The 24,937-nt window shown below is 41.6% G+C and overlaps 1 protein-coding gene across 6 annotated transcripts in view; it reads left to right on the top strand.

Moving 5' to 3' along the window:
* Window positions 1-24,937, top strand: part of NHSL1 (NHS like 1) — a 234,722-nt gene that overhangs the window by 178,648 nt on the left and 31,137 nt on the right. For all 6 annotated transcript variants that reach the window (XM_084777585.1, XM_084777583.1, XM_084777584.1 and 3 more), the window contains exon 3: window positions 16,509-16,633. In XM_084777585.1, the coding sequence (XP_084633711.1) occupies window positions 16,509-16,633 (125 nt within the window). The remainder of the gene's footprint in view (window positions 1-16,508; window positions 16,634-24,937) is intronic.

Here is a 24,937-nt window from a genome sequence, read left to right as displayed (position 1 = left end):
ACAGCCAGTCTGCTGTCTCAGCAATTCTGTTTTCACTCCTGATAAAGTAACTTGAGTGGCTTCTGTGCTTCGGTCTGTGCAGCAGAAAAAATGCTACACTGAAGGTCCGAGATAAAGGCTGTCCTGGCTCCCCGTAACAGCCCTAGTCTCTGGTGCTGTGTTGGCGGAGAGCCTCTGTGGGCTACTTGATATTGAGTGACCTCGCTGATGGTCCTCAGCTGCTGTGATAGCTGCTCCCGATTCTAATCTGAAATGAGATCGCCCCCACTGTGGCTGCTCTGGGTATGCTTGGCCAGGACGCCCAACTTTCACACACTCACGTTCTTCATGGGCACCAGCCCAGAAGGCTTTCGCTCTAATTTCAATCAGATCCCATTCTGGAAGCCTTCTTAAATTAATTTTGGGATGTGAAGAGAAGAGGTTGTAAAAATTGGCTTTTTGTGATGGCAAATAGTACTACATTTGATGGCGTGTTTAAAAAAAAAAGCCTAAAAGGATTAATCCAGTGTCTTAGGTATTGGTATTTATTTACTAAAGTCCCTTGGCTGCCTCATTAACTATACAGGGAGATTCTAATCAAAATGGCTTTAAAAAGCTCCTTTACTGCCATGTATTTTCTCATCTATAGAATCTGAATTTAAAATTAGAAATGGATATATGTATATGCATACATACATCAGTATATATGTATATAAATTTATTTGTATGCCTGAAGTTGCCTGTGGTGCTTAACATCAATATATATGTATATAAAATTATTTGTATGCCTAAAGTTGGCTATGGTACTTAATGTTGATGATGGTGGTATTGGCCCCAGCATACAGGATAACATATTAGACAGCAAATTTTCTTCCATTTGACTAGGGAACTGATAACTAGGAAACAGTATTTTCTCTCTCTGCCACCTCCACCTCTCTATCTTAGTCTGTATTTTGCTGAACACACGGTATAAATTGAAATGAGAAATTACTTGGAATTGGGTAGAAATACTTTTAGCAGAAAAAGCCTTTTATTTGGTGACATTCTGTCATCGTCATCTCCTCTCCGACCTTATTCTTCCCCAAAACTTGACTCTGGTACTTTTTAATGGGAATTTGGTTTTCCCTGGAGATCGGTCTATTCTAGCTGGCCAGGAAGCTTCTGGGAATTATCCGTGATGCAGTTAGCGTTTTAATTTTAGCATCTGGGTAGTTGGCGTGCTGGCTTTTCATCACTGTGACGAAATGCATGAAGGAAAGGACTTAGGAGAGAGGAGATTTATTTTCGCCCCGCATTTCAGAGGGTTCGGTTCTTGGCTGGATAACTTCATTATTTTTCCCCCATAGGCCAGTAGTAATGCAGAACATTTTGGTGACGTGCCGGGCATTTGGAGCAGGGTGTCCACTTCACAGTGGGGAGAAACAAGGAGAAAGATAGATGCTGGGAAACAAGCCCTGCCCTTCAAAAGGACGTTTCTAGTGACCTGCTTCCTCCTGTCCGGGACCTATAGTTCACAATTTCTACCACTTAACTAGTCCATTCAATTATGAACCCATCAATGGATTATTGGTTAAGTCAGAGCCCCCGGGATCCTGTCATTTTCCTAGATCCCCCATTCTAGAACCTTGGCTGGAGTCTAGTCTTTTAACATATAAACCTCTGGAGATATTTCATTTCCAAACTGTAATAGTCTTCTTGAGATCCTGCTGAGATTCAGTTTCTTTGGGTTGATACCCTGACTGAGCACTGAATGCCATTGCCTCATTGCACCTGTTCTTCCTCTACTCTTCTCTGGCCATAAGCTTCAAAAGGGCCCATTTACTGAGAGGTTATTAAATTCTGTTTTTTTCCTTATCCGAACCTATGCCCTTACCACCCTTGAAATGTATAGTGTCCTTAAACTGATGACACACAGACTATCAACTAGACAGACAGACCATATGCCTTGAGTAAACTAAGTGTGACCGAGGATAACGTGTAATGAGTGATGGATTAGCACCTCTGTTGTGGCTGCCTTCATTACTCGTTTAAGGGCACACGAGCAAGTGAATACAGGGAGTTGTTCGTTTGTTTTAGAACTTGCTGGGTTTTTCCAGACAGGGTCTCTCTGTGTAGCCTTGGCTGTCCTGGACTCACTTTGTAGACCAGGCTGGCCTTGAACTCACATCGATCCGCCTGCCTCTGCCTCCCGAGTGCTGGGATTAAAGCCGGACGTGGTGGCGCACGCCTTTAATCCCAGCACTCGGGAGGCAGAGGCAGGTGGATCGATGTGAGTTCGAGGCCAGCCTGGTCTACAAAGCGAGTCCAGGACAGCCAAGGCTACACAGAGAGACCCTGTCTCGAAAAACCAAAAAAAAAAAAAAAAAAAAAAAGAACTTTCTGGGTACCTGCCATGTACCTACACTCAGTGAGTTCACTTAGGGCTTAGTTAGGAAGTCTGTAGTATTTCCATTTAGAATATGGAAAGCCACTGGAGAAATTGGAACTCAAGAGTCACATAATCTGACTCACTGTTGTTAAATGGCTCAATTTAGCCCTGTGTTGAAAGTCTGTAGTTAGGGGAACTTCAGTGTAGAAGCAGTTTTCAAGTAAGGGATGGCAATAGCCTGCAGGAAGCTGCCCCTGTGTTTGGAGTTGAACTAGGATATTCAAATACAAGTTAAGACTACCGAACATTTTTTTTTTCCAGAGCTGAGGACCGAACCCAGGGCCTTGCGCTTGCTAGGCAAGCGCTCTACCACTGAGCTAAATCCCCAACCCCGACTACCGAACATTTTAAGGTCATCTTTATAAGCAAAATACCTCTATAAGGAATGGAACTAAAGCTTTTCATGAAACAAAACAGGAAATAAAAGTAGATGCCATATAAAATGTTCCTCCTCCCACACTGATCTGTAGCTTGTTAGCAAAATTCATCTTCACCCTGTCTTGCTAAATTACTGTCTACTGAGACTTAATCAAGTAAGCTCACCCTCTTTCCTTTTTGGACTTTAAAAAATGTTATGCATGCGCGAGCGCGTGTGTGTGTGTGTGTGTGTGTGTGTGTGTGTGTGTGTGTGTGTGTGTATTTTGGGCATGGGTAATCTTGCTACTCGGTCCCCCTTTAAAATAATTTCTTACATTTAAGTATGTGGGATGTCTTTTAAGTATAAAAATTCTATTGTCCTCTTTGGGGGTCCCTGTTTGATGCCTTCTACAAGTAGAGAAGACTTCTTTTACTCTTGTCCTCACCTAAGTGGTATCTCACCAGCCATCTTTAGTTTTGTAGACAGTTAGCTGCCTCTGAACCATACTCTCCTATGATGGCCCATGGGCTAGCAGCACGAGCATCACCCGGGGACTTGTAAGAAATGAACGTTCTTGTGCTCTGACCCAGACTGAACACTGGGAGCAGAATGGCAATGCCTTAGTTAGCGTTCCTGGAGATTCCAAGGCACCTTAATCTGGAGAACTACTGTCCAAGTCAGGTGAACATACTTAGTTAAAGTACCTTGAAGCTTGGAATAAAACCTACCGCCCTGCAGAAGTGACTTGAGAAACTGGACCTTTTTGTCTCTCTTACGTGTGTCTCTGCCTACTTACACTGCTTTCCCTTCAGTTAACATGGCCCCAGATGTAGAAGAACATTCTGAGGCTTACTGAGAAAAGGGCCAAGGGTGGTGGAGATGGCCTACCATTCAAAAATGATGACCTGAGTTCTGATCCCCAGGCATAGGTTAAAAAGTCAGATTTGGGTGCGTGCCTATAATCCTAATGCTGGGGAGACAGGGATAGAAGGATCCTGGGCCATGCTGGTTAGCCAGTCTGGCCAAATTGGTTTAGTGGGGAAGTAATTGAGGAAGACACTTATCAAGTATCAATCTCCATGTGCACATGTACCCATAAGTGTACACACGAGAGAGAGAGAGAGAGAGAGAGAGAGAGAGAGAGAGAGAGAGAGAGAGAGAGAGAGAGAGAGAGAGAGACAGAGAGAGAGACAGAGAGAGAGAGAGACAGAGAGAGAGAGAGACAGAGAGAGACAGACAGAGAGAGAGACAGAGAAAGAGACAGAGAGAGAGAGACAGAGAGAGACAGAGAGAGACAGAGAGAGGCAAAGAGAGAGAGAGACAGACAGAGAGAGAGACACACAGAGAGAGAGACAGACAGACAGACAGAGAGAGACAGAGAGACAGCAGAATCACAGTCCCCATGGTTGTTTGACTTGCCTTCCTCCATTTTTCTTCTGAAACAAAACTCTGGTTAACTTTCCCCTCCCATCTTTAGACAATGTAAGATTTCACTCCTGCCAGGAGTCTTCTCCTCCCTTGACACTTGGGCCAGAGTAGCCTTCTCTCAGACTGGCTCAACTCTCTTCACCCAAAATCAAGCCTATCTTTCTCTGACAGCTGGGACATTGTCTCTGTATGCACCAGGATCAGACACCCACTTTTAGAACATCTGGAAAGGCTTGGGCTGGAAGTTTCCCCAGAAAGCTATACTTTTTTATTTTGACTTTTTTGTGGTTTTATGTTGCTTTGGATGCTGAGTGTCATTGAAGTGATGGTTGGGAGGAACTGGTCTTTGCATTGAATATGCATGCATTGCAAGATAGCTCTGATTTTAGTACTTGGAATGCAATAATGTGTGTTGATGCCAAAGTTAAGTATCTTTGTATAATTGCGTAACAACTCCTAGTTGAAAGTGAGGAAAAGAATGATCATTAGTCCAACAGTAAACCAAAAGAGTGTATGTTTATCTGAATCCTTAGCATTTAAAATTTCTGTCATATTATCTAGAAAAATACCTATGGACAAGATTTATATTTAATTCACTAAATGAGTGAGTCAATTGAAAATTGCTGGCACATCTATGGGCTCTTAATTATCTTCAAGTTTGTTGATGCTTGAAAACAATTTAAATAAATTGACATTAACTGCTTTAAAGAATTTTTGGAAAACCCAAATGTACTTTTGGCAAATTCATTATCCATAAGTAGCATGTGGAATCAGTTAGATTTCTTTCTCTTTTCCAATCTTGTCAAACCCAATAAATTAATGAAGTGAGAGGTCAATTTAAAAATTGTATTTTGGGTTGATTTTCATTAAGGAAACATTTTTGAATACTTACAAAGCATAATGTTTAAGTGCAGTCAGTTTTTCCTACGTGCTTCCTTACAAGTGCAAAACTAAATGCTTTTAGCTGTGTCATAGCTTGTGCGGTGTTAGGCTGGGATTGATTTTATTCTAGACCTAAATCCCTATAGCCCATGTATTCTCATTCTGCTGGACTGAGATGAAGATGTACTAGCGCTGGCCGTAGACCTTGTGATTCTTAATCTAACGAAAAACAACTAGGATGGAAATAAAACAACCTGGACTATTGGAAATGTTGCACTTGGGTGTCCTGATCTAGGAGGCAGATCAACTACACGCTTTCCTTTAGTGCACACACAGCTATTTTAAACACTAATGAAGAAATGACAGCATAGGACTTTCTGTTTAAAAAAAAAAAAAAAAAAGGTCAGGAATATTGGCTTTAAAAATCAGCGATCTGAAAACAATGAATGTCCTGGCTGCTGGCCCCTGGTAGGGCACCTTCACTGGAGCAGCACGTTATGGCTGTCTCCTTATAAATTAATGCTGGAGCTGGAGTCCACCCACAGTCTTATGACCTTGAATTCTAGTAAGAGAATGAGGATAGATTTAATACTACTCAAGATAAACTATATTCAGATGTTAAAATACGGCATGGCTAGATCCGGGATCATGCTGTTGATCTCAGAGTCTCCCAACTCGCCACGGAGGACACACTCATACTGGCCTAGAAAATGACAAGGTAGAAAACTTACTGGATCTTTTTGGCTTTTTAATTGCCAAGTCTTCTTTGATTATCCAACTGTCTTTCTCACATGGTTTATCAATCCAGTAAACGTTTTTGTTTTTGTTTTTGTTTTCCTTTTGGTGTTCTTTTAGCATTCCCCCCCCCCCCCACTTATATGACTATACTATCTTCTCAGAGAATAGAAAAACAGTCCCATTTTATACCTACTATGCACTCAACTTCTGTTTCCTCTTCTTCCCAGCATCTTGTTTAAGGGAAATTTTTTAAAATTTTTATTTATTTTTTTATTTCAGGCTACAGATTGAACCCTGTGAATATAAAGCTAGTGCTCTAACTCTGAGCTGCAGCTTCAGTCTGAAGTCATAGGCATTAGAGCTATCTGTTGAAGTTAAAATCTTACCCTCAAATTTACCCAGTGATTTCCAAATCATTGTAAGAATTTCAAGAAACATTAAAAAAATTTTTTAAACACTTTAAAATTATTTTAGTGCATGTTTATGGATGTTTCTCTGCGTGTATGTTTGTGTGCCATGTGCATACCTGGTGCCTGAGGAGTCCTCAAGAGGGCATCTGTTTCCGTAGAACTGTAATTACAGATGGTGGTGAGCTATGATACGGGTTCTAGGAATCAAATATGGGTCTTTGGGAGAGTAGCCACTGCTCTTAACTGTGGAGCCATCTCTCCAGACCCTAAGAAACATTGTAATGCATAGCAGACCTTTTTTTTTTATTTAAAAATTTTTTATTTTATTAATTTATTTATATTATATCTCAATGGTTATCCCCTCCCTTGTATCCTCCCATTCCTCTCTCCCTCCCATTTTCCCCTTACTCCCCTCCCCTATGACTGTGACTGAGGGAGACTTCCTCCCCTGTATATGCTCATAGGGTATCAAGTCTCTTCTTGGTAGCCTGCTATCCTTCCTCTGAGTGCCACCAGGTCTCCCCCTCCAGGGGACGTGGTCAAATATGAGGCACCAGAGTACATGTGAAAGTCAGAACCTACTCTCCACTCAACTGTGGAGAATGTCCTGTCTATTGGCTAGATCTGGGTAGGGGTTTGTAGTTTACGGCCTGTATTGTCCTTGGCTAGTGCCATAGTTTGAATGGGACCCCTGGGCCCAAATCTGCCTATCATAATTTTCTTCTTGTAGGTTTCTAGGACCCTCTGGATCCTTCAACTTTGCCATTCTCCCATGCTTCTCTCACCTAGAGTCCCAATAGGATGTCCTCCCCTCTGTCCCAGTTTCCTGGTTAGTGAAGACTTTCATGGGACATGCCCCTTGGGCTAGTATGCAGATATAAGTGAGTATATACCATTTAACTCTTTCTGTTTCTGGGTTAACTCACTCATTATGATCATTTCTAGTTCAATCCATTTGTCCACAATTTCAGGAATTCCTTGTTTTTAATAGCTGAGTAGTATTCCATAGTGTAAATGTACCACAGTTTCTTTATCCATTCTTCTACTGAGGGACACTTAGGCTGTTTCCATGTTCTGGCTATTATGAATAAGACTGCTATGAACATGGTTGAGCAAATTTTCTTGTTGTGTGCTGGAACATCTTCTGGGTATATTCCAAGGAGTGGAATAGCTGGGTCTTGCGGAAGCCCTATTCCCAGTTTTCTGAGATAGCACCAGATAAATTTCCAAAGTGGCTGTACTAGTTTGCATTCCCACCAGCAATGAAGGAGTGTTCCTCTCTCTCCACATCCTCGCCAGCATGTGGTGTCGCTTGAATTTTTGATCTTAGCCATTCTGATGGGTGTAAGATGGAATCTCAGAGTTGTTTTGATTTGCATTTCCCTGATGACTAAGGAGGTTGAGCATTTCTGCCATTTGATATTTCTCTGTTGAGAATTCTCTGTTTAGTTCCATGCCCCATTTCTCAATTGGGTTATTTGGTTTGGTGGTGTTTAATTTCTTGAGTTCTTTATATATTTTGGATATTAGACCTTTGTCAGATGTAGGGTTGGTGAAGATCTTTTCCCAATTTGTAGGCTGTCACTTTGTTCTCTTGACAGTGTCTCCTACCTTACAGAAGCTTCTCAGCTTCATGAGGTCCCATTTATTAATTGTTGACATTAATGTCTGGGCTGTTGGTGTTCTGTTCAGGAAGTTGTCTCCTGTGCCAATGTATTCCAGGCTCTTCCCCACTTTTTCTTCTATCTGACTTAGTGTCTCTGGTTTTACGTTGAGGTCTTTGATCCACTTGAATTTAAGTTTTGTGCAAGGTGACAAATATGGGTCCAGTCGCATTTTTTTACACATAGACATCCAGTTAGACCAGCACCATTTGTTGAAGATGCTATCTTTTTTCCATTGAATGGATTTGGCTTCTTTGTCAAAAATCAAGTGACCATATGTGTGTGGATTCATATCTGGGTCTTCGATTCGATTCCACTGATCAACCAGCCTGTCGCTGTGCCAGTACCATGCTGTTTTAATTACTGTCATAGCAGACCTTCTTTCATGGGGTTTCTCAAAATAAATAAGCGCAGCTCTCACCTAAAAGTATAGTTTATTCTATAGCCAATGCAAGTGACTATGCTCTGGGACACAAATGCCACAAATGGCATGTTTCAATGTGATAACAGTTTCATGAAGGTTTTTAAAATTAAATTAATTATTATTAATTGATTTGGGGACAGGGACATGTGTATTACACCATGCATATAGAGGGCAGAGTACAATTTTATGGAATTTGTTCTCTTTTGTTACCTTTAAATGCTGTCTGAGGATTGAACTCCAGTTGCCAGACTTGTACTGTTGGGAGGTGAGCACCTTTATCCATTGAGCCATCTTCATGAAAAATTTATAGTAACAGAACAAATTTATAGTAACAGAACAAAGAAAGTTATAAATCAAGGCTTCCATACACACACCCACATACATTGGTAGGTGAGTGATAGAAATTAGGGAAATCTCTTCTAGACTCTGGTACTTTCTGCTGGCATTCTTAGCCTCTGGATTGGTGGAAGTTAGGGGAACTCTTTGTACATTCCAAAACAACTTACTAAATTGTGACACTAGGCTGTTAGGTCCCATGTAGAGGTGGGTGATAGGGCTAATTAGCGCACCAGAGATAGCCCAAGGTAATATACTACCCCTCCACAGCCAACTGTATAGAATGCTTAACAGTATATGGATGTTTTTCTCCTGCCCCTGGGAACCTTAGTTTACAGATTAAATATATGAGAAAGAAATTACTTATGAGTTATAGACATTGATGATAAATGCCAGGTGTTCCTTGTCTCACTGGTGACTTCTTTTCATTAAAACTCTACCCTGGTTTATTCAGACTTCATATAGCTGCATAGTCTAAATTGAACCCCGGTGTTTTAAGGCTGGAATTCGTGGGAATAAGATGGTCATGGCATGTATGGTCATGCTACGTTTCTGTTCTGAGCTACCCAAGGCTACCCATGTGCTTTGTGTTATAAGGCAGAGTTCTGATGGTAACTCACAAGGCCTTGCACGTGGCTACCCTTTCTTTCCTGCCAAACCTCATCTTAGTCCGTTTGATCTTCTCTTAGTCTTAACCATCTTCACGTCTAGTTCTTTCTCAAGGAAGTAGAAGCAGTTTCCGTTCTCAGATGCCACATTTCCCTGAAGCCTGCCCTGCAGTGGATCATCAACCCCGTCACCTCCTCTTCCCTTCTCTGCCTTCTCTTCTGTTTACTACTTAGGACCTGATAACAACAATTTACAATTTTTATTTGTTGTCTATGCACATGTCAGAACATAAGCTCTGTGGTGGACTAGAATCTTTTTCTGTTCTCTGTGGAAATTTCCTCTCCTTGAAACAGTGCTTGGCATGTGGTAGGTCGTAAGAACTGTTCTGCTGAATTAATAGGTTACTTGGAGTCAGGAGGCTATGCCCTGAAACTATCATACCTAAGAGGAGAGAAAACTATCTTGGGAGCTGATGACTTCCTGCAGCTGTGATTTTGCCTCTTTGGCAATAACTGCTCTTGTGCGTCCATAAGCTTCTATTTCTTCTTCTTTAAAAGAGGCATAAGTTGAGCCATTGTCACATGTGAGGCACAGTAGGACCTAAAAATGCATGAGATATGGCTTCTTCCTTTAAAGACCCTAAAACCTAGAAGGGGAGTGAAAATTTCATATTAATGAAGATGGAGATGATGACAGTGGTTTGTGAGTAGAAGGCAACTGTCATGAGAAATAAGTCATGAAGGTACAGCGTTACCACTATAATATTGACAACTTCACCATAGCGCAGGGGCGGTGGGATGTCAGGTGTGTGGAGGCAGGCGGGGGTTGGAGTCATGAGGGAATGCTTTGTGCAACTGAGGATTTGAGGTCAGCCTCAAAGGGGCAGATGGCACTTTGCTCTTGGTTCTGAAGTCTAGGAAACCCAAGCTCTGACAAGGGACATCTTGCTATAGTAAGTGATCCAAAGCCAGAGAGAAGGTAGAGGAAATACCTGTTCCTGCTACTGCAGTCTCTTTGCAGGATAGTGGTATTAGTCTGTGAGTGAAGTCCTCATGACTAGAGCATTCATGCATCTCTTAAATGTTCCCAGTCCCATTATCTTCACAGTAGCACTTAGATCACAGCATGCATTTGATGGGAGAATATAAACCCTAGCAGAAGTCCAGAGAGAGATGAAGATGATGTAATCTCCCATCCTAAGCAATGAAGTTATGTATGTTATTACGCCCAGAGAGAAAATGAGCCCTGAGGCCAGAACACTTGGGTTCTAATGATGGTCCCACCACCTGCAGCACAGCAAGCTATATTTCTGTCTCTAAGTTTTCATGTGTAAAATGTGAGTGTTCCAGTCCTCGTCTCTTAGGGTCATGAAGAATAATTGACTTGATGTGTAATGATCTTAGAGTAGTGACACAGAAAGCCCCTCAGAGTAGGTATAACTAATGCATGGTAGTAGTTACTGTTAGGATTCTGTGAGTTGTCACATCTACCCTTTCCTATCAGAAGGATCGCTTTCCTCGGGACCTGCAGGTGAATACCTCAGATAAGCAGATATTACTTTCCCAGGGTTACACAGCTATTGAGTAGACAAGTGGGTGCCTGTTACGCCCAGTTTGTGTCAAAGTGTTTTTTCATTTGGTAACACCAAGGTTCCTGTCAAGAACTTACCTGTCAACACAGACTTCTGGGAAGATCTTTGTTAATCTCTTCCTTGTCTTAGAATTCCCTAGCTTCTCCTATGCTAATACGTCGGGGTTGTCACAGTGATGTATTTATTATAAACCTGGGTGGTTTAAGACAAAAGACATGTTTTATCTCACAGGGCTAGGGATGGAAAGTTCAAACTACACTGATGCCAAAGGCATGCGTCCTCAGTCCTCTCTGGGAAGGTTCTTTGCCCCTTCCAGTCTCTGGTGGCCCCTGCTGGCTCCAAACTCAGCCTTGAACTTCATGTAGCTCCCCCACCCCCCACCCCCCACCCCCGTCTCTATTATCTCTTCCTATAAGGATGTCAGCTCAGCATGTGTTTCACTAGACCCCACGCTAAGCAACCTCATCTTAGCCTGGCTCTACCTGGAAGGCTTTCACTTCCAAGGAAGGATATAGCTAGGCACAGAGGCTGAAGACATCTTTGTATTTTTTGAGAGGACATAGTTCAATGTATAAATCATACTTTTAGACCAGAGAACCTTTTTGCTCTGATAAATTGCAATATATTAATGAGTACCTGGCTGAAACTCTTCTAGAGTAAAACCACTCTTCCCCTCTTAGCTCACCCCCCCACCGCCCCCCACCAACCTCCACCGCAAGACAGGGTTTCTCTGTGTAGCCTTGACTGTGCTAGAGTCGCTTTGGAGATCAGGCTATCCTTGAACTCAAAGAGATCTGCCTTCCTGTGCCTTCCCAGTACTGGGATTACAGGTGTGCACCACTGCACCCGGTTGTAAAACCATTCTTAATCACGAAGCTTTGTGTCATATAAAATTAATTAGACATGTAATCCTTTTATAAATCTTGAAGTTAAATTAGTCTGAATGATTTAGCCCTGTTTTGGACTGAGGGTGTGTTAGAAAGGTCCCAGCCATTAACAATGAGAGAACCTTATTAGGAGTGTTTTTGCATTCTTAGGGAAAGAAGTACTCACAGCTTTGTGCTATTTTGGTGAGAATGTAGGTAAATTTGCTAAAAACAAAACAGAAAGACAACAGCTAACAAGAAACCCGGAATCTTAATAATTTTATAGCCAAGAAAATCTAGCTATGTAGTTTCTTTCCAACTTTCAGTAATGAACCAGAGCAGATAGAAGGCAGGAAAATATTTGTTAAATTAATCCCACTGTAGCTTCTTGGAAAGAGAAGTTCCAGTTTGGCAGATTGGAATCTGAGGTCCTAAGAGATAGATCCGTGCGCTGCCACCTAGATTTCACAAGTCTGTGCTAAGTCTGTCTGGATTCCGATTCTCCTTGACTGCTCTAATGCATACTCTTAATAAAAATGAGTCCCCTTTACAGAAACAAAAAGGTGGATTTTTGCTGAAGTTGGAAGTTGCTTGTCAGAAGGCTCTTTTAGAAGGATTGGAAATAACAATATGCTGAGAGAAGAGGAAACAAAAATCTGGAAACTAGACTCAGTGCCATCCTTCCTTTTGGTAGAATCTTCTGGATTTTTCTGGAATATGATCATTTTCCTCCCTCTGCCAGAGGCAGGGCTCTATTTCCTGTCTTCCTTGAAGTTAGGTCTCACTATCTGGCTTGTTCACCTAACACCATTGGAGTGGATGGAGCGCCTGTAACTTCTGGGCATCAGAGTCAGTGTGAGGAAGGCCAGATTCTCACTTCAAGTACCAGGTGAGGTGGGCCTCTGTCTGCCTTATCTTTAGGTGGGGACGGGGACCAGACCCACTGCCAGCTTTGGCTGTATGAGGAAAGTATAGCTGCTTTCTGCCACTGAGATTTTGAAATTGTAGTGTTAAGGCACTCAGAATCTGGGACTATTTGTAGCTACTGTGTATTCTAGTTCATTGTGATTGTGCGAGGAAGTTTATAAGCAGTAATACCAGAAAGAGGAAATTGAGTAAGAGTGCCAGAGATAAATGAACTTTGAAAATAGCTCTTGAAAACCTATTTTAATAGATTATGTTTCAAATTGTATGTGAGGTGTGTATGTGTGCATATGTGTATGTGCACATGTGTGTGTATGCTCACACATGTAAAGGCAGAGAATAACATCAGGTATCTTCAGTCACTCTCTAACGTGTGTGTGTGTGTGTGTGTGTGTGTGTGTGTGTGTGTGTGTGTGGCGTGCATTGTGTATATCCATATGGAGGCCAGGTGTCTTCCTCTACTAAGATCCACGTAATTCTTTGAGGCAGGATCTCTCACTGAACCTGGAGTTAAGCATGCCTGGCCATACATGGCTTCATGTGTGTTCTGGGAATCCAAGTGCAGGACTTCTCTCTTGTGTAGAAAATGCTCTATTGAGCCCCCTCCCCTCACTCTCTCTCCCCACCCCTTGTGTTTTGAGACTGGAGCTGACAGGCTAGACTGGGGATCCTTCTGTGTGCCTCCCCAGTACTGGGATTTCAGGTGTGTGTTCTGTGCCCGGCCTTTTATGGTCATGCTAGGGATCCAAGCTCAGGCTGTTTCTCTCTTTTGTAGTAGGTTCTTTTGTCATTCATGTTAAATTCAAGTTATATTCATGGGATGGCTAGACAGCTGTCTAGTTTATGAACTTCCTCTCTCTTTCTGCACCTAAACATCTGGTTTACTGGAAATGGTTGTGCTTGTTCTTTATGCCAGAGAACTTCTTTTCCTCCATGAAAAGAGGGAAGGGCAATTTTATAGTTGGGAAAAGAGAAGCCTCAACAAACAGTTATCCTAATCCAAGCAGTCCTTCAAGAACAGTAGATCAGCTTTTAGCCTTCCTTTTTATTTCAAGAGTGTGTTGCTAAACGTGGTTCTGCTTTTACACTTGGGATCTTGTGTCTCTCTTGCTGTTGCTGGTTTAACCTGGTTGTAAATTAGGCACTGGCTTGTAGTTAAGTTACTCTGGTTATTGTGTTTGAAGAGTCTTTGTTTTTATTCATGGTGGTTTGGTCTACATATGTCTCATTCTGCCACAGTGCATTGAGTTTTAACGAACAAAGCCATGCATGGTCTTAGAAGCCAAGATAACATTGCAAGCTGATAAAGGAAATCCTCCTAAATATCCCCTCGTGGTTGGAATAAATGACACCGGAATTTTGTGAGCTTACTTCATTTCAGAAATTGGATAAGAAAAGGCGGGGGGGGGGTGTGGAGGGGAGATTATCTGCCAGTTCTTAAACTTACACTACCTCCTTTAATCTCAGGCTCAGCACACGGCTGCATCTGTTCCACTAGTGCTTGTTAGACCTCAGTGTATACATTTCTCTGATGTGAATGTTATGATAGGAAAACGTGCACTATCTTTCACACAGGATGGCTAAAGATACCACACACTGGAAGTACAAAACTCATAGTTGCTAACCTTCTATGATTTTTAATGAATACTGGCTGTTTGGAAGTCTTTAGGGGTTTTATGATTTAACATGTACTGTACTAATCATTTTTAGCCGTGTTTAATTCTACTAGCCATTTTTTGCCTGAGAATAAGAACTAATATCACCCTTAGAAATGGGCTAGCCCAGGAGTCCCCACTTCCGAAGGAAATATTTTATATTTCAAATATAAACATAAAGCAAAAATAGTCTGGATTATTGCAGAGCTGGCCTTGAACTTTTGTTCTTTCTGTCACCTCCCCAGTGCTGGGGTTACAGGTGTGTGCCTCTGTTCAGACTCTCCACACAGTTAATTAGAGTGGCCAGAAAGGGGTCCGGTGAACAAGAGTTTAGCTTAAAGGTTTTTTTGCTTCTATCTTTATTTTCTTTATTTGTCAAGTTTTTGAAAAGCCTGCATTGCATAGGTTAATAGCTGTAGGTGATAATGGTTAATAGTGGCTCATCTTGTAAGATTTGTTCCAGCCCTTAGAAGACTCAGTGTTAGAGAGATGGTTGGAACAACTCATTTCTAGGGCCATAGGAAAGTGAGCAGAAACTAAGTACCAAACCCTCTGGATTGTGTTAAAATGTGGTATTTGAAACTATTGAATTGAGTTTTACTGCTTTTAGCCTTCCTATAAGGTAAGTATTTTTTAAAAATCAAATAAAATATTTAAGATTCCCAGAAATCTGCCGAGAATACCATTTGAAAACTATTCTTTGTGTTTCCTGTTACACTATCTCAGTAGGATGAGGATATAGTTCATTTGTGTTTATCTTAGAGACATTGATAACTGTTGGGGAATTGTTGAAATATTTCTCTGCCTAAAGGCCTTGATTGCATGAGTGAATTTTCACTTACACGGGCATGATTTAAAAAAAATTCATAAGCAAATGTAATTTTAAAAATTATTGGACTCTTGAAAGTTTCAGATAGTCGAAGAATGCTTTCCAGAAAGTGTTCCAAATAGTTGCCCTCCCATAACTGACTCATGTCATGTTACTTAGCTGTTTCATGATGTTCACTCTTGTCATGACATATGGTTTTTATTTGTTTATTTTAAATTCAGATTTACAGTAAAGAAGAATGATGACTTCTATTCTCTGTTCATAAACAGCAACAACAAAAGCCTCATATTTTTATCTCTCACTGAGGTGACTGTCCTCCTCTAGCGAGAGACATAGGTCCTGTTACACAGGGGCTGTGGAGAGGCCGTAGCTTGGTTCTTTGCTTTTAGGTATATGGCTTTAAAAAGCTCTATAAAGAGAAAACTTTTAGAAAAGGACTTTTTTCCCCCCTGCATTAGAAAGTTGTTTTTTAAGGGAACCACATAACAGCTCCTCTTGCCTGGGAATTGCTCCTTTGATGGTTTTGGGTAGCAAGAGAACAGCTCCTCCTGCTCTGAGAAGCCATCAGTGCCTTTCCCACCCACAGGCCCAGATGATGAGAGTCCTCCCTGCAGTGGCTTCCCTTTGAGGGCACAGTCTGAGGCCCCAGCCTTCACACAGTCAAGGCACATGGACCTGTTACTGTCCAGGCTGCTGGACTGTGGACTGGCAGATATCTCAAGCTTACGCACAGCTTCCTATGAAATTTTCACAGTGAATTTGATATCAAAATTAAAATGCAGTCTGAGCGATATAGCACCTGCTTAGCATCTTCAGAGCTGTGAGCCTCATTTCCTGTGTCCTGTGCTAGTCTCCTCTTTTTCTCCCCTTCTTCTTCCCCTCCCCCGCCCCCCAACTCGGTCTCTCTGTAGAGTAAGGGAGATCACAGTCATTATGTGATCCCTCAAGTCACTTTTGCAAAGTCCTAGAAATAAGCAAGGCTTGGCCATTACTTGTGTTTTGTGTTTTAAAAAGCTCTTATAATATGACTAGTAGTTCTGTGGCACCAATTATAGTACAGTAACTAAGGCCCTGGGGTGAAATTCTGAGTTCACTGCTTCCTTGCCTAGCCGACTGAACATGTGTTTTAATTATGCTAGCCTTCAATTTCCTGAGAACAGAGTTGCTGACAAGTGTTTACCACATAGAGTTGTGATGCACTCTGAAGATCCATTTAAAGTGCACTAATGTGATACTTGGGTGCCTTAATAGTCCTTAACCATTTACATCATTATTTTGAAATCCTATTTTACTTAGGAAAATATTACTGGAAAGGTTAAATAAAGTGATCTCAAGACATTCTGGCTTCTGATGACTTCTTCCCCTCGCTGCCCATCTCCTCTTGCAGAATGTGACAAGCTGAGGCGAGATGGCTGCCGAAGTTCTCAATACTATTCTCAGGGACCCACCTTTGCAGGCAGCTCCAGCCCATGCGACGATTATCAAGATGAAGATGCAGAAACAGATCGGAAGGTGAGGCTAAGTTCCGTATGCACACCTGTATCGCACCCTGTAGCCGAGGAGAGCTGACAGACTCAGAGGAGACCCTTCACTCCAGTTGAGTGTTGCCATGAGTTCGTTTCTTGGTTTTGACAAAAGTGCCCTGACTGTGTGTGATCTCATCCTGATGGGGAGATGGGTGAAGAGCCTATCAGAAGTTCTCAATGCTCTATCTGTCATTTTTCCTCAAATGTAAAATTATTCTAGTTTGTATTAAAAAAAAAAAAGAGAGAGAGGTGGGTTCAGGATCCAAGAAATGCAACAAAGCTATATTTACAGTGACTGCTTGTATATTTTGAATATTTATTGGTTAGCTAAAGATGTCTTTCCAAAATGTTTTGGTTTTCATATGAAAGGAGCTCAGTCAGTTCTCAAAGAGCTCTGTTCCGGTCAGGTACACCTCAGCAATAACAGAATGCCAAAGAGGGCTGTTCCCAAGTAGGAGAGTTCTGTGTAGGATGCAGTTTGAGGGATTACGGACGTGGCAGGCAGCTCTGGTGAGAGTCCTCTTGACGGTCTTGACTGGATGCAATGGTCATGGTGGATGCAATGACAGGAGTAAGGTGCCAGAGAACAGGTCACATCTCATAACAGGATGCAAGATAGGAGCTGGCTGGGTCCAACAAGCAGTAGCGTAGTTCCCTTCAAGAGCATACCCTGAATAATCTCTAAAACTCATAATAGTCTTACTGCTGGGAAAATCCCCTGAAACCATTCTCTTTAGACTAAGCTTGTCAATATGCGTCACAGAGTATAAAACATATATTCAAACCCCCAGCAAAAAAGTAAAAGCCACTGTTTCCAAAGTGGTCTTTTGATATAGGCCAGGCATGAAGGTAATGCTTTTACTTAGTTTTATTACACTGGCCAATTCACTTAGTGACTCCGTGGGTTCCTTTTTCTCATGCTACCTCTTGTAGCACACACAAAGTACATGAGAGTGTATCCTTCCAATATATATGTATTTGAAGTATACATTTGATACAGAAGAGAGTGCCAGATTTCCATTGCCTTCTTCCCCACCTGGATTTTTATCACTGTGTGTGTGTGTGTGTGTATACATACATATACATATATATGTATTTGATTCCTTAAGGATATATCCACTTATTAGGCAAGTCTTTTTTTGCTAAGGCAAAAGATGGTTGCTTACTGTCATATAATGGGATAGGCAGGCCATTTCAAAATCGATCTATTCATGAATATCAAAACCTCTTATTCTCTTGATTGATGTAAAGAGAATGGAAAGCAGCAGCGAAGTGTACATTGAAATGTGTGTGTATCTAGGTCCACTGATCCCCACAGGAGGAAAAGCCAGTGGTGGGCCCAGAAGTATTGCCTAGGAATAATCCAGAAGTGGTGTCTGAGAGTGGCCTGGTTGTATAAGCTGTGAGTACCCAAGTGTGAGGGGGTCCCTGCCAACAACTTGGCTCTGTCTTGGCAACTCTGAGAGATGTTTAGTAGGCTGGAGACCTGGTTTCTACATTTGCACTGGCTGCTTACTCACCCTGACAAGGTAGCAAGACGTGATTGCGCTTCCACCCCTGGGCCAGGAAGCGGAGAGTACGACCACAGCCAGAACTCTTCAAGCATACATATTTTTTTTCTTTCCTTTTAAAAAATGTAATGTTTATTTATTGTTGTGTATGATGGTGGATGGTGTGTGATGCTGTGTGTGTGTGTGTGTGTGTGTGTGTGTGTGTGTGTGTGTGTGTGTGTGTAGATGTATACATAGAGAGAACAGAGGAAAACTTTAGGGACTCCACTCCGACCACTGTAGGTTCCACATCAGGCTTGCATTGCAAATGCTTATATCCACTGAGCCATCTTGCTAGCCCCCTCATTCTTTTTTTTTTTTTTAATCAAGTGGATCAGAGACTCCTTGGCATATGTGGAAAAGACCTGTTCTCTAAGACCGTTGTAGCCCCCTCTGAGTCACAGATATGAACAGTGTCTGCACCACAGCCTTCCTATATTTGGGTTCTCGGGAAAACACATAGCCATCTTAAAATCTTACTTCTTTGCTCACATAAAGTTTTGTTACTTTTGTGATTTTATAAATTCAAGGTTAATACTTGTTCCTTAGCTTGAAGTCCTTGGGATGCAACATTGCTGATGTTTAAAAGGAAATGTTCTTTCCTTGTTCTTCGACATACACTAAGAATTAGCACATTTCTTTTGGTTTTTCAGTCTAAATTTTATCTCAAGGCAGTTTGTTAAGAAGTTCACTTTTGGTTTGAGGAAATAATTTAGAGGTAGAATGCTTGCCAGTCATGACCAAGGTCTTCCCCAAAAGAGCGATCATAGTAAATGTGTTTCATACTAAAGTAGATGTCAAGCTATCTTGTATTAAAAAATGTGTTAGTTGGAGAAGGAGATCTAACTTTCACACAAACTCTGGTGCCCCATATTTGAACATGTCCCTTGGATGGAGATGCCTGGTGGCACTCAGAGGAAAGATAATAGGTCACCAAGGAGAGACTTGATACCGTATGAGCATATTCAGGGGGAGGAGGTCCCCCTCAGACACAGACTTAGGGGAGGGGAGGGGAGTAGGGGGGAAGTGGGAGGAATGGGAGGATACATGGGATGGGCTAACAACTGAGATGTAATATGAATAAATTAATAAAAAAATGTATTAAAAATGTGTTAGTATTAGTTAGATACAGATTAAGTCACAACTAACAAACCATGCCTTCTGTCTTAGTTTCTTTTCTTTTTTGCTGTGATAAAGTATGCTGACAAAAGAAACACAAGGGTGAAGGTTTTATTCCAGGTTACGTCCATCATTGTGGGGATGTCAGGATGACAAGAACTTGAAGCCAAGAGCAGAGAGCAAGGAATGAATATGTGTATACTAGTGTTCACCTTGACTTCTCCATTTTTATGCAATCCCCTGTCCAGGGAATGGTGCCACCCACAGTGGGTGGGTCTTCTACTAATCAAGGCAGTCTCTCATAGACATGCCCACCAGCTAACCTAATCTAGACAATCCCTCATTGAGAATCCTTTCCCAGGTCAATCTAGATTGTCAGGTTGATTAAAATTAGCCATGCTACCATCATATCTAACCTACTGCTTTTTATTCTTTCTACCTTTTTAAAACTAATTTTTTTTAAGGCTAGGATATAAAGTAGTGGGTTACATGCAGGCATCTTCATACAAGTGTGGCATTGTACTTTATTCCTATTTGTTCCAGTTTCTAACCCCTTACCTAGTATCCTTTGCCATTTCCTGTTTGGTTTTCTTTCTTCCATTACTTCCATTATTCCACCCTTTAGCTTTCTTACTATCTTCTTCCCTTCTTTGCTTCCTTTCCTTCTTTCTTCTCACCTCAGCACCCTTGCTTTCGGGGATAAATCATTCTATGTCATGTTAGCTTTTATAAATGTCTTGATTCTGTGAAGCACTTTGGGCTGATGAGATGGTTCATCTACTGAAGGTGCCTGTCACCAAGCTTGATGACCTGCCATCCCCAGAACCCGGATGGAGGAAAGAGAGGAGTGACTCCTACACGTTTTCTGGCCTGTGCATGTACTCACATACACACACACACACACACACACACACACACACACACACACACACATGCACACGCACATGCACACGCATTTGCACACTCACATACATGCACACAGACCCTTGAACACAACTAAATTTTTCATTAATAATTTTTTATTAATAACTAAAGTTTTTTTTTTTAATCTCTCATTTGCACTCATTGCAGTATTAGCTATCCAGTCTGGTGTCCTTGAACACCTAGGTGTTTGGTGTTTAGTAATATTTGAAAGAAAAAGGCTTCTGTCCTGAGCTGTTGCATCAAGTAAGAGATAATTGAGGAATAAGATCCAGTAAGTGTTGAAGAGGTGAAGAATCAGAGTTCAATTATTATTACTTTTTATTTTTTGTTTTATCATTGGGACAGCAATTTTAGGTTTCATCTCTGTTTCTATAGATATTTCATAGGCCATGCAAGGGTTTCAGTTTCCTGCTTAGAAGGCTGGAAGTGGAATAAAATTGATCTTTTTGAATAGACAGTTCATTCATTCATATATAGCAAATATGTATAAGGCAACTCAATACACCAAGCATTGACCCATATCAACCCATATCACGAGGTTCCATCAAGTGATCGAGACAAGATCCCTGCCGTTGAAAGGAATAACAGTAGTGAACAATTGGCACAATATAGTAGATACCAGTGGTGATAAGCATCGTGAGGATAAATAAATCAATGGCTAGGATCCTTCTAGACTAGCAAGACTGCCATATTGGATGGAGGCATCCAACAGGCACTCAGTGAAGGTGTCATTAGAGCAAAGATTGGGATGAACTATAAGAACACTCACCCTGAATATCCTGGGGAGACATCTCTAGTAGATAGTAAGGGCAGAGGTCCAGAGACTACGGTATGTATGGTTCCTGTGGGAACAGCTAGAGAGAAGGGCAGGTGGGTAGCGGGCAAAGAGGAGAGAAGCAATGAGGACCATGAGACAGGCAAGCAAGAACCTTAGAAGTCCGTAGATGTCTAGAGCAGGGAAGCAATGTGGTGTGCATTCCTAACTAATGTAGCTTATGATGATGTGTTTGTAGGAAATTGATGATTGATGCCAAGAGATTAGACAGTAGGCTACTGCAGTAAGCCAGGGAAAACGTGTACATGGGGACAGGGACAGGGGTGGCAGTGAGAGGCTCTAGGTTTATTTCTAAAGTGTGACGTATAGGATTTGCCGAAGTTAAAGAAAACTGTTGAGGATGTATCTGTATTTTTCATCTTGATCCTTCTAGATGCTCATTACAAAAATTATTCTCAGGCTGGGTGGTAGTGGCGCACCCCTTTAATCCCAGCACTCGGGAGGCAAAGGCAGGTGGATTGCTGTGAGTTCGAGGCCAGCCTGCCCTACAAAGTGAGTCCAGGACAGCTAAGGATACACAGAGAAACCCTGTCTCAAAAAAAAAAACAAAAAACAAACAAACAAACAAACAAACAAAAAAATTATTCTCATCATTGTTTCTCATTATTACAAGAGAATATAGCTCATTCCTTCTGTGTCTGTATTCCTCTTTCTCTAGTTTCCGACTCACCATCGTATCCATCTTCGTGCATTCCTTCAACTGTGCCGATGTTTTTACTTCTGTCACTTTACCAGCAAAAACCTCACCCTCAGTTTGACCCAGGTTTCTTCCTGTTTTACATTGCAGCCTAATTGGCTCAACATGGCTAGAGAAAAGCACCAGGGCATGTTAGTCACAGTGCTCATAGGTGACCTTAACCCAACCCTGGCATGGTTACTTATCTGCTTGCTCATCCTGCTGCTCTCTCAAGTTGTATGCTGCATCTTCTCATGTCTCCAAACCCTGCATCCTCCATGTCTGGTACAGCCTCTAGAAAAACAAAGCAACCAGAAGCCTTTTTTTTTTCTTTTTACAAACTATGTGACTGCATTGCTTGCACCTACTCCTGTCTATACTCACCTTTTCCTGCCACTACAATGGGTAAATAGTTCCTAATCTTTTTCTTTCCCATTATATCCCAAGTACCCAGTTTAGGCCCTGGTATACAGTAGGCACTCAGCATCTTCCCAGTGGAGCAAATAAGGCCAATCTCTAGGGAACATCAGATGTGCAATTTATCTTTTCCTCTTTGGCCTAATGGCTTCTTTCTTGCTTGCACAATAACCATTATTATATGAACACATTGAGTTTTCTTTCATCTTGAAGGAATCTTTCTTTGACCTTTTATCTCCCTCCAATTCCACCAGATTTTTCATTCCCCTTTATTTCTCCAATAAATAGCCTCTGTCTAGACTTACTGTCTCCACTGCCTCTATTCATACTTTCCTCTGAAGCCCTCCTAACCCCCATCATCAACTCACCACTGAAACTACCCTTGTGTCTAGTGCTCACTTCCATAGCACCAAACCATTAGTTCTCAGAATTCATCTCTTCCTTTCAGCAGCATTTGACATTATTTCTGAGTCTTCTTAGAGACTTACTTAGCTTGCATAGCACCACATTCCTTTCCTGGTTCTGTTATTTACATGCTTTTTTTTTTTTCTTCCACATGTCTAAATCAACATAGTAGGCTCAAATCATGTTACTTCTCTGTAATAGATTCATGCCTTATGTAATCTCAATGAATCCCCTCCCCCATAAATCCCATGTATGGAAGTTTTCTAAATTTGTATTTTTAAAAAAATTTGTAAAACAATTTATTTATTTTTATTTTTAAGTGCATTAGTGTTTTGCCCTCATGGATGTCTGTATGAGGGTGTCAAATCTTGGAGTTACAGTCAGTTGTGAGCTGCCATGTGAGTACTGAGAATTGAACCCGGATCCTTTGGAAGAGCAATCACTGCTCTTAACCATTGAGCCATCTCTCCAGCCCCATAAATTTCTATTTCTTTTTTAGACAGGGTCTCACATTATAGCCCAGATTGACCTGGATCTCATGATGTCGCTCAGACTGTCCTTGCCCATGGCAATCCCACCACTTTAGTCGTTGAACACTGAAATTATAGGTGTGGCTACCTTTCCCAGCTCTTAAGGCAATTTTTGCCTGAACTTAAACATTTATCTGCTTACTGCACATCTTCCCTTACCATAGATCTTTCCAGATTCAATTATGCTATTCTTAGAGCCCTCTTTAAAAGACAACAAAAAGAACACCAGTCAGCATGGCTTTCTCCTCCTCTGTGAACCCACACCACTCCAGCAGATGTTTCAGCCATAGACACAAGGCACATTTGATTATTTTGCCTCCCACTACAAGAAATGTCAGCCACCCATAGTGGGAGTAGGACCAGTGGGGAGAGAAAGGGGAAGGGGGGCACGAGAGAGAATATGAATGTCAAGGGGTTTGACTTGTTGCATAGGCAGTAGGAAGTCACTCACCTTTCTTTTCTTCCTCCTCCTCCTCCTCCTCCTCTTCTTCCTCTTCCTCCTCCCCCCTCCCTTCCTTCTTTCTTTTAAAGCAATGGTAGAACTAGGACCTAGGGCCTTAACATGCTAAGCAAGCTATCTGCCTCCCAGCTGAATTCCCAGCACAGCAATTAAGTATTTTCTAAAGTAGGAAAAGCGATCACAAGTATAATTTAAATAGTCGTCTTTTGTTAGACAGAAGAGATATAGGTAATTTTGAAACTGATTTTATAATGTATGTAATACATCAAATCTGACCCCAGAAGAGAGGGACCGTTTTATAGGCCTGTCTCATGGAAAAGGGGCAGGGCCAAGTCCAGTGCTTGAAACTGTTCAAGAGCATAAGGAAAATCTCAATTCTTTTTCTAAACATTTATTTATTTTTATTCCATGTTTGGGGGTGTTTTTGCATGCATGTGTGTATGTGCATCGTGTGTGTGTGTTTGTGTGTGTGCGTGCACACACACACAATGTCTAGAGAGATCAGAGGAGGGTGTTGGATTCTCTAGAACTGGACTTTCAGCCAACTGTGAGCTGCCATGTGGGTTTTGGGAACTAAACCCAGGTCTTCTGCAGGATCAGTAAGGGCACTTAATGGCTGAGCCATCTCTCCAGCTCCAAGTTCAGTTCTTTTTAATGAATTAGTTTAACATTAAGCCAACACCTGCCAGAGACTGTAAGAAGCAGATTAACTGGCTATTGTGGCTGATGAAGATTGGCTTTACCAGTGGTAACTCATTAGGAAACATGTCCAGCAGCAGCTCATTAAAAGACAAGTACTCTGCAGTCAACTGTAGTTTATTTTAATGGCAATGTATGCACTTAGGTAAAGGATGGCAGTTGACTACTAATATTGAACATACTAATCTGGCATTGAAAGTCATGTAATTAAAATACTAGATATTGACACAATATTTAATACAGTTTAATAGCCATTCCTGATTAAAACAAAAACAACAAAAATGGATGGGGGCTAGGCTCAGAGGGTAAAAGGCTTACTGTGTAAATCTGATGACCTGAGTTCCAGGCCTTGAACCCAAGGTAAAAGGAGAGAACCCAGTCCTGAATGTTTTCCTCAGCATTCATTTCCTCAATGAATGGCCTCCACATTCATGGTGATGTATATGTCCCATTAGAATGGGACATAAGAGAAGGATAGTAACTGCCATTGTTACTGCTTAACATTGAATGGGAAGAACCTTCTGGCATGATTGATACCCTATGAGCATATATACAGGGGGAGGAGGTCCCCCCCTCAGTCACAGTCATAGGGGAGGGGAGTAAGGGGAGATGGGAGGGAGGGAAGAATGGGAGGATACAAGGGATGGGATAACTATTGAGACGTAATATGAGCAA

This window comes from Acomys minous, assembly GCF_964271855.1.
Source record: "Acomys minous genome assembly, chromosome: 3".
NCBI classification, from domain to species: domain Eukaryota; kingdom Metazoa; phylum Chordata; class Mammalia; order Rodentia; family Muridae; genus Acomys; species Acomys minous.
This window is presented reverse-complemented; position numbering and strand designations above follow the sequence as displayed.